Source organism: Canis aureus, chromosome 13 (genome assembly GCF_053574225.1).
Source record: "Canis aureus isolate CA01 chromosome 13, VMU_Caureus_v.1.0, whole genome shotgun sequence".
NCBI lineage: Eukaryota > Metazoa > Chordata > Mammalia > Carnivora > Canidae > Canis > Canis aureus.
The window spans coordinates 7,181,587-7,191,103 of record NC_135623.1 but is presented as its reverse complement, the minus strand read 5'-3'; the positions used below and the strand labels follow the sequence as shown (position 1 = coordinate 7,191,103).

At 45.7% G+C, this 9,517-nt stretch overlaps 1 protein-coding gene across 9 annotated transcripts; it reads right to left on the bottom strand.

The window, feature by feature from the left end:
• Window positions 1-1,901: 1,901 nt before the first annotated feature.
• SVBP (small vasohibin binding protein) lies at window positions 1,902-8,959 on the bottom strand. 9 transcript variants are annotated; one of them, XR_013350151.1, is made up of 4 exons: window positions 8,864-8,932; window positions 8,203-8,260; window positions 7,701-7,846; window positions 1,902-2,330 (listed from the first exon to the last, which is right to left on the bottom strand). XR_013350151.1 is itself a non-coding variant. In XM_077844444.1 (3 exons), exons 2-3 carry the CDS (start codon window positions 7,812-7,814, stop codon window positions 2,244-2,246), a joined length of 201 nt encoding a protein of 66 aa, XP_077700570.1. In that variant the 5' UTR covers window positions 7,815-7,846; window positions 8,864-8,959; the 3' UTR covers window positions 1,902-2,243. The 9 variants fall into 9 exon arrangements, 1 of the variants encoding a protein (XP_077700570.1); XR_013350148.1 differs by having other exon boundaries at window positions 8,146-8,260; window positions 8,864-8,896; XR_013350150.1 differs by lacking the exon at window positions 8,864-8,932 and adding an exon at window positions 8,652-8,667 and having other exon boundaries at window positions 8,146-8,260.
• Window positions 8,960-9,517: the final 558 nt, after the last annotated feature.

The following is a 9,517-nucleotide window of genomic DNA, read 5'->3' as shown; positions in this document are numbered from 1 at the left end:
AGGTGCTCCTCATTTTCACTGATTTTGCTTGCAAGAGCCTTAGCATTCAATGCTATTCCAGTTATGTACATAAAGGCCTCTGGAGCCCTTCCCTGAGGCAGAAGATAAAACTTCTGTCCCCCTAAACTGTGAGTAAGATGACCCAGTTCTGTCTTGTTCAGGCATCCCTCATATCTTGAACTTTTCTTTTTTTTTTCTTCCACAACCCATGCTTTCGTAAGTACATATAAACAAAAGCTTCATGAAATAATATTTTTTTTACCACATGTGATATTTTTTAATCTGTTGTTTCATTAAAAAGAAAAACTGGGCAGCCCCGGTGGCTCAGCAGTTTAGCGCTGCCTTTCAGCCCCGGGCATGATCCTGGCGACCCGGGATCGAGTCCCACATCGGGCTTCCTGCGTGGAGCCTGCCCCCCCCGCCCCGTGTGTCTCTCATGAATAAATAAATAAAATCTTAAAAAAAAAAAAAGAAAACCAATCATAATTTATTAAACTGATTTTACAACCACCAGCAGTTTGAAAAACTTCTCTAGGATGGAACAGATTTAGGGCTGAGACATGTTAATACAGGCAGTCCTCAACTAAGGATCAGAATCTTTCCAACTGATGCTCATGTATGACTTGGTTATTTGAAATTTGAAACATTTCCCATGAAATAAGGTTGGGAAGGGGAGGAACATTTACTGAAGACCTATTATGTGCATCATCTCATTTATTACTCCAACAAATGATCCTGATAGGAAAAAAATATTCCACTACATAGATGGGAAAAGTGAGGCTCAGAGGCTAATAACTTAATGTAGAATTGCTACTTGACCCAAGGCCATTGGAGACCAAAAACTGCTCTTTGTAGTATACTACAGCATTTTATAGGTTTATAATAGTTCACTCCAAACCCAACTCCTCAAAAAAACAAAACCAAACAATCCTCATTCAATCCAGATTTGGTAGGACACTATAGAACCTAATTACCATTTATGGGGATAATCTTTGTAGAGATTATCCTTAGTTATAACTTAGGCTCTCCAGAACACATTCTTCACAGTGGTAGCAAGTTTCTCACATCCCATTAATAACCCCAGACTTCCAAAATCAGCCACAGCAAGAATGGAATTCTCGGTGACTTCAGAGGTAGCAGAGAGACAAAGAGGAGATGAGGATTGCTTGAGATTCCCAACACCAGTAGAGAAAATATAGGCATTTCTAGGGTGGAGACAAAAGGAGGTAGGGGTGTCCAGATCCTCTGTCCTGAGTGGCCCACCTCATTTCCATACATATTCTGCTTTCTAACATCCTTCTCCCTATTCCCCAGTAATATCTGGAAATGAGATACCCTGAAAGAACAAGCTCTCCTTTTGCTCAGCATTAAAATAACTCTATTATCATAAAAGCTGAAGTATGAACCACCATTCCTGATACAAGTGTCTGAAGCAGAAACTTTACACTTTTGATATGGAAAGACGGCAGGTAGATGATGGATAGGTGAATGGTTCTTGAGGAACCAGTTCTGGACATTTCCGTCACAAACCCACGTCTAGGCCTGATAAAGTAGCTCCTACAATGAAAAGCGAAAAGCACCTGCACACGTCTCCCTGCTGGTCCAAGCCTGCTGCTAGCTGTCCATCACAAGGTGAGAGGAATCCTAGCTGCAGGCCTCTGCTCTGAATAGTGGCTCAGCTGGGAATAAAGCGTCACATATTTATTATACCCAAGTGGCTGAACACTTAGGAGTCGTTGGGTTTGCTGAGCTTTAGCCCTAGGAAGAACGATAACTGGAAAGACATTTTCTTGTCTCCCTTCTACTCCTTCCTTCTCCCCTCAACTTGTCTTACCTCTTACATTTTTTCTGACTCTACTTTCTGTGGCCAGGCATCCCAAGCTAAAGTATGAGCAGACGAATGTTTTATTAGTATTTTATTTGTATTTTTGGAGAAGATCTACAGTTTCACAAGAAACACTGATTTTTCTCAAACAATAGAAAAAAGGTTAAAAAAAAAGAATCTATTGTCTTAGGAGAACAAAACAAGTCTCTTCAGCAAGCATTGGGCCAATTCAGACTGAAGGAACCAATGAAGCAGAAGGTACATACAGGAAGTTCAGATTTATCCAGTTTTAGGAATAATGCAAATGTCTTCTTGTCTAAATCTGTAAGGTTCCAAGTGGATCATCATCTCAGTAAAACTGGTACCAAGCTGACAAACAGAGCCTCCAGGGTCCCACCTAGTTTGAGCATAGGGTGGCTCACTCTCCAGGAGGCTGCATCTGTTTACAGAACTCATCGAACTGCTGTTGCTCCAGCTCTGTCATGACTCTGTTGAGGGCATAGATCTGATTGGGAGAAAAAGATATGTTAGCAGAGAAGGCAGCTGCTCCACCTGTCTTCAGACGCCACAGGCTGTGGCATTTGAAAATGCCAGGACTGCAGTGGTAATGCAGGCACAGTGAGAAGGGAACAGAAAGGCAGGTACTAATTCCATTTGGAGAATCAGGAAAGATGCAGTGAGGCAGGTGCTTGATCTGGCTTTTACAGGATCAGGAGGATTTGAACAAGCAGAGACTGGAGAAAGGACGTGACAGGTGATGGCTGGGGGTAGTATGAACTAAACAGAATGGAAAAGTACAGGATTAGTTCTGGAAACTTCAACTATGCTAATATGAAGGATATTATAAAGTAGAGTTTGGGGAGCTTGAGAAAGTGACAAGTATGTTGGAGCCTTCAATGCCTTGCCAAGGCCTCTGGACTTTGGCCAGACTCTGAAGAGCCAGCGAGATTAGCGTGCAGGGGAACAACCTGATTATATCTCTGCTTTGGGAAAGATAACTGGAGACCATGTGAGGGAGAAAGTGGGGGAAGAAGAGATTATAGGCCACTTATAAGGCATCATTACAATAGTCCAGGGAGGAGGCAGCAAGAATATGACGTAGGGCAGGGAGTGGGGATGGCAGGAAAACAGCAAGAGACATTCTCAGGTGAAAGGTGAGGCATCTACCTCATTCCTCACCTTTCTTTATCCTTGTGGTATCAATCTGTCCACTAAAGAACAGAAACATAAACTTTTCAATGTGTAGAAGAGAAAAATGAAGGAGTGTGTTTATGTGCAGGTGATATAATTTGATTCGTTTAAGAAAAGACAAGAAGGGGAAAAAAAGAAACTGGAAAGTGAGACAAATAGAAAACACAAAATAAAGAGCAGAAAAGGCAACCAAATGTGCAAGAGAGGATCATCAACTCCGCAAGATGGTTCTTTGAAAGTACTAGAGAAAATCCTGTAAATCTCTGACATGAATTATCAAGATAAAAATAGGCAGTCATAAACATTATTAGAATCAAAAAGAAAACATAATTACTGATGTAATGGAAATTAAATCAAAATATTATGAACTTTGTGTAAGTTTGAAAACCCAAATGAAATAAATCCCTAGGAACATAACATGATCAAAGCTGACTAAATACAAACTTTGAATGATCCTATGATCTTTCCCTCCACTTTTTAAAAAATATTTTATTTATTTATTCTTGAGAGACAGAGAGAGAGAGAGAGAGAGAGGCAGAGACACAGGCAGAGGGAGATGCAGACTCACTGTGGGTAGCCTGATGCGGGACTCGATCCCAGGACCCCGGGATCATGCCCTGAGCCAAAGGCAGACGCTCAACCACTGAGCCACCCAGAGGCCCCAAGATCCTATAATCTTTAAGGAAATGGAGAATTCCACACAGTGATGAAAACAAGTACAAACAACAAACAAATGATTTTCAAAAAGCATAATATTGATGGCTAAAATGGCTAACGTTTATGTTATGTATATTTTACCACAATGAAAACAAAGAAATGAATAGATGCAAATAGTTTAAAAAAAAGAAAAGAAGCTGAGCCAAGAGAGTCAGTTACGGAATGTAACATTTATAAAATTCAGCAACATGCCAACTAGACAGTACATTGTTAGGCTACAAAATTTTATTTGGGAGTTCACAGAGAAATACTAAAATAGTGCACAACAGCAACAGCATGATCGGCATAAAGTCAGGGAACGAGGGAAGGGCTGGGGATGGGACCAGAGTGAGGCCCCAGGAGCTTCAAATTACTGCTCATGTTCTAATTCTTAAGTTGGATGGTAGTCACAGGGTGCCTGTTTCATTCATCTTCTTTAAGCTGTACACGCTATATATATATGAATATATATATATGAATATACATACATTTATTCAAACCTGTGCTTCACCCATTTGTGCTTTAATGAGCATTTTAATCTGCATGACTGAGCTGGGGACGGAGAGGGATATTAAGTAGCTTCTTAGAGAGCTCCAGATCCAAAAGGCAGGCTGGTGGAAGGGAAAATAAAATAAGCAGAGAAAGAAGAGACTTGAAATGGGTCAGCAGGTCCGAGCCAAGAAATGAAGGACTTTCAAGAGGGAAAGGGTCACCAACGGTTTCAAATGCGGCTTCAGGCCACACGTGCCCTCTGTTCCCATTTACTGGTCACATAGCTCCTTCACATCTAACTTTCTGGAATGAGGCATCTTTGTTGAATTGAACGGAAACTATGTCTCTTCCTGCCCCCAAGGGTCTTGTCACATTCCTATCTTAGGAGATTACATTCCAGGCAGCACAGATAAAGCAAACAGCAAGGCCCTTGCAGGGCAAAGCGAAAAGGAGCCAAGGTCAGATGTGGTGCGCTTGCAGTCCTGCCCCTCAGTCCCTCAGTAACTAGGGGTTCTGTACTTTCAAGTGAGAATAGTATCTTCTACTTCACAAAGTCACATATTTTCCATCTCCCTTCCTTATGCCAGGCAGGACTTACAAAGGTCAGAATGGGAGTAGCAATAGTAAGCCCTGGTGTGAGCATACGCATGGTCATGCGTGTACAGGCTGGCCCTGTACCTGGCAATATTACATTTCAATGTTCTGATATCCCATTATTGAATTCTGATATTTCATTTCAGCACGTCACCATCAATGCAATCATTCCTTCCACCCAGGGTCTGCATGGTAAAAGCCGCCAACTGCTTGGAAGCACGTGGTCCCTAACAACTGCTGCCGTCCACTGAGGGCTTTCTCTGTGCCATGCACTGTGTGTGAAGTACTTTACACACATTTCTGTTCCTTGTAACAATCTTGTGAGGTAGATCTCATCATTCTCATTTTTCAAGGGGGAACCGAGGAACTGAAGTTCAGAGAGGTGAAGCATCTTGTCCAAGGCCCTATGGGGAGAACTGGAGCTCTTAAGGAGCTGGAATTTGGAGCTGGACTAAGAAATCTAACCTGTGGAACCTCACCCAAAGGGTGTCAGTAAGGATGTGAAGAATGTCAACATCTATCCCTACAGCATGCACAAAGGACAGTTTCCTCAGGCTGTTTCTTACAGCAGTCCTCAAACTGTTCCCCAAAGTACAACGCAGTCAAATCATCTGGGGGCCTGCATCCAGGTGGGGGCAGAGAGGTGAAGGAAAGGGGAGGACATGCATTCTAATTTGTTAGAATGCACATCCGTAGCTCTCAGATGGTCTGTTTCAATCCACAGGTGGACTTCAGTTTACGGATTCATTTCAAACATGTTATTCAATTTATTTAGTATATTGACTGCCTCTCCCACAGAACCCAAGCAGGGATTGAGTTCACCAAGGCATTCACCAAGGGAGGGATTCTTCTCTGCCTCGGCCAGTCATGCCCCTCAGGCTCCTGCAACAATGTTGGGCACATAGTAGCAGCTCAGTATTTAACAGATGAATCAAATCAACACAAATTTAAAGTGTGCCACTATCAAGTAGGAAAAGAAGTGAGAAATGAGAACTCTCTTACACTGCTGATGGGAGTGCACACGTGTACAATCTCTTTGACAGCAATCTGGCAATGCCTAGTAAAATTGAAATAAATACACACGGTAATTCTACTTCTAGTTATATATGATCTACAGAAATTCTAACACAGGTCCCAAAGGAGACATCTAAGTTTTTCACTACAGCAATGTTTTCAGCAGCAAAAAAAAAACCCAAATAATTTAGATTTTCATCACTGGAGGAATGGGTATATATACTAAAGTGTATTTATAAAATAGACTACTGTATTCCTCTTTCTCCCCGATGCTCATTTGCTTTGTTTCTAAAACCAAGAAATAGAGTCTTAACTACAGAGAAAAAACTGATGGTTAGGTACCTACCCCAGAGGGTAGGTAGGGGGATGGGGTGTGATGGGTGATGAGCACTGGGTGTTATAAGGAAATACTGAATCAGGGATCCCTGGGTGGCTCAGCCGTTTAGCGCCTGCCTTTGGCCCAGGGCCTGATCCTGGAATCCCAGGATCAATTCGCACATCAGGCTCCCTGCCTTGAGCCTGCTTCTTCTCTTTCTCTGCCCCTCCTCCCACTTATGCTTTCTCTCTCAAATAAACAAAATCTTTAAAAATAAATAAATAAAAATAAAATAGACTACTGTAAGCAATGATGAGGAATAAACTAGATTATTATATTAACATGAATAGTTCTAAAAAACATAATGTAAGCAAAATGTAAAATAAAACACAAGATTTTATTAATGTAAAATTTTAAAACACAAAAGAACATTGTATATTGCTCAAGGATATCTATTAATATATGTGAGCGTAAAAGCATAAAAAAATTATAGTGGATGCCCAGAGAGGGTAAAAGGGTATATAAGACAGGAAATGAACAAAGAGGACTTTAAATTCACACATATTTTTTATTTATCTAAAAAGCTACAGGCAATTAGGACAAAATATTAGCCACTACCAATCTGGCAGGCTGAGTACCCAGGTGTTTGTTATAATATTTTGCTTTTCCATATTTTAAAATTTCTCAAAAAAAAAAAAAAAGGCTAGAAAGAGGGAAGATTGTGCAGCAAGCTTTCTTCTGATATTACAAACTAAAATAAAAACACATGGCACCTGGGTGGCTCAGTGGTTGAGCGGCTCCCTTCAGCTCAGATCCCGGGGGCCTGGGATCGGGTCCCGCATCCGGCTCTCCATGGGGAGCCTGCTTCTCCCCCTGCCTGGGTCTCTGCCTCTGTCTCATGAATAAATAAATACAATCTTTAAAAAAAAGAAAGAAAATACTTGTCTGGATGTGGTAGTGTGAGCAATTTATTTTTTCATTTTCAAGGTGATTCTAAGTGTCGAATGAACAAAGAAATACGTTTGGTGGGTGTAGAGCTTGGGTCTCTACTTCTACTTATGAGCAGCTACTCTCCAGGCCAAAGCCTAAATATCTGTACTCAGGAGTGTCCAACACTTGTCTCCTGCTGACCCCTCCCTTCCACGTCCCTTCTCTTTTCCCTTTCTTTCTCCCACAAAAGATCTGCACACTGGGGCAGCCCGGGTGGCTCAGCGGTTAGCGCTGCCTTCGGCCCAGGGTGTGATCCTGGAGACCCGGGATCGAGTCCCGCATCGGGCTCCCTGCATGGAGCCTGCTTCTCCCTCTGCCTGTGTCTCTGCCTCTCTCTCTCTCATGAATAAATAAAATCCTTAAAAACAAAAACAAAAACAAAAAAACCCTCTGCACAGGAGTCATGTGGTGATGGGTTCTGGCATCATCCTGGACCTTAGTGACCTCCTAGGAGAACAGCTGTTTCGCCTGGAGGCTGGTCGTGCTCCCCTCACAGCTCTCCTCTCTACTAGTCTCTGCTCCAGCACCACCTCCAGCCGACTACAGGTACACCAGGTACACCCGCCTCCTCCTTAATCTCACCTCTGCTCTTTGCCTCTGCTTCAGCTCCTGCTGGGCTGATTTCTGCTTGGCCTTCTCAACTCTGCTGGCAGGTTCTTTAACTTTGGATTTTTCTTTACGCGCTGGTGGATCCATGACTTGGCCTCGGAATACTTCTTAGCTCTCACCTGGATGGCGCAGAAGAGGCTGATTAACCAAAGAAAGAAAAGAGGGACGCCTGGGCGGCTCTGCGGTTGGGTGTCTGCCCGCTGCCCAGGGCGTGACCCCGGGGTCCCGGGATCGAGCCCCACGTCGGGCTCCCTGCAGGGAGCCTGCTTCTCCCTCTGCCTGTGTCTCTCATGAATAAATAAATTAAATTAAATTTAAATTTAAAAAAAAGAAAGAAAGGGTAAAAAAAGGACTTCCAGCCACTTCCTTGACGACGCCCCTCAGGTCGGCCCCGTTTTGACAGCTGAGGCCGCCTGACCCGGTGTTAAAGGGTTCGGTGGACAGGACTGCCGGGACGGACTCCCCCCGCCATCACCTTGCTGGGGGTCCCTGGGAACATATCACAGTATCTGCTTTTCAGCATTTTTAAATTCCTAAGGAAAAAAAAAAGAGCAAGAAATGAATAAAACCAACAGAAAGAGGGAAGACAGGGCAGCAAACTTTCTCCTGATACTACCATTATTTCCTAAAGGTTCCACTTATTTGTTCTGAGACACAGCGAGAGGGGCAGAGGCGGGCGGGGGCGCGGCAGGCTCCCCGAGGGGCTCCATCCCGGGGCCCGGGGTCACGCGCCGCCGCCCGGCGTCCCTTTCCCCCGACGGTAAATACGGAGACAGTCAACCCCCGCGATCCAGCCTCCGCTCTGAGCCTTCGGTCCGTGTCCGCAACCCGGGGCGAGAGGGCCTGCGACGCGTCCCCCCAGCGCCGCGCTGCCCTGCGAGGACAGGCCCGGCCCGGGCCTCGCGCCCCCCGCGGCCTCCTCACCGACGGCGCCCGCCCGGGCCCGGCCCGCCCCGCCCCCGCCCTCCGCCACCGCCCCGGGCCCAAGCGCGGCCCCGGGGGCGCTCCCCCCCCGCCGCTGCCCGCTCCGGGTGCAAGATGGCGGCGGGCGGCGGGCGGAGGGGGCGCCGGCCCGCCCCGCCTCGGGACTCCGGGACTCCGCCGCGTCCACGTGGGACAGCCCGGCCTTGCCCTACCTCCCGGCCTGGCGTCGCGAGCCCGCCGCGCCTCGGACTGGGCGGGGCCGGGGCCGGGGCGGCCGCCGGGGGCGGGGCCGGGGCCGGGGGCGGGGCCGGGGCGGGGCCGGGGCGTGGAGGCCCCGCCCTCCTGGGCGTGGCCGCGCGTGCGCAGACAGCGGGCTCTCCGTTCCTTAACCCGAAAAGCGGGCGGGCTGTTTGTCGCCCCCTGGTCCTGGAGCTGGTTGGAAACAACCCCCCGAAGTGCAGAAACGTTCAAGCTCTCCGCTGACGCGCGGTCTTACAATCGCGGTGGTTTTACGATTACAATTTCACAGTGACGCGAAATAATGTTACGCATTAAAATAGCGGGCGGTCGTTTTTCATTTGTTAGATTTAGGATTGAAGAAAATGGTAGGTAAACGGTTTGACAACAGAAATCTCGTTCAGTCATAATAATAATAATAACAAATAACAGCTGCCTCTCATCGGGGTTTATGATATTCCACACACAGTTCTTAGAGCTTCATATTTATTAACTCCTTTATTCCTGTTGATAACTATGTACAATAATGTACACGTGTAATAACATATTACTATCCCCATTTTACAGGTAAGGGAACAGAGGCACGGAGAAGTTAAGTCACATGTCCTAGTAGGGACCCCAGCAAGCGC

Bases quoted from the DNA above. Each gene is read 5' to 3' on its own strand.
- SVBP (XM_077844444.1), bottom strand. From the start codon at position 7,814: ATGGATCCACCAGCGCGTAAAGAAAAATCCAAAGTTAAAGAACCTGCC. The intron at 2,331-7,700 runs GTGAGATTAAGG...TCTCCCAATCAG, and splicing joins AGCAGAGGCAAAGAGCAGAG to ATCTATGCCCTCAACAGAGT.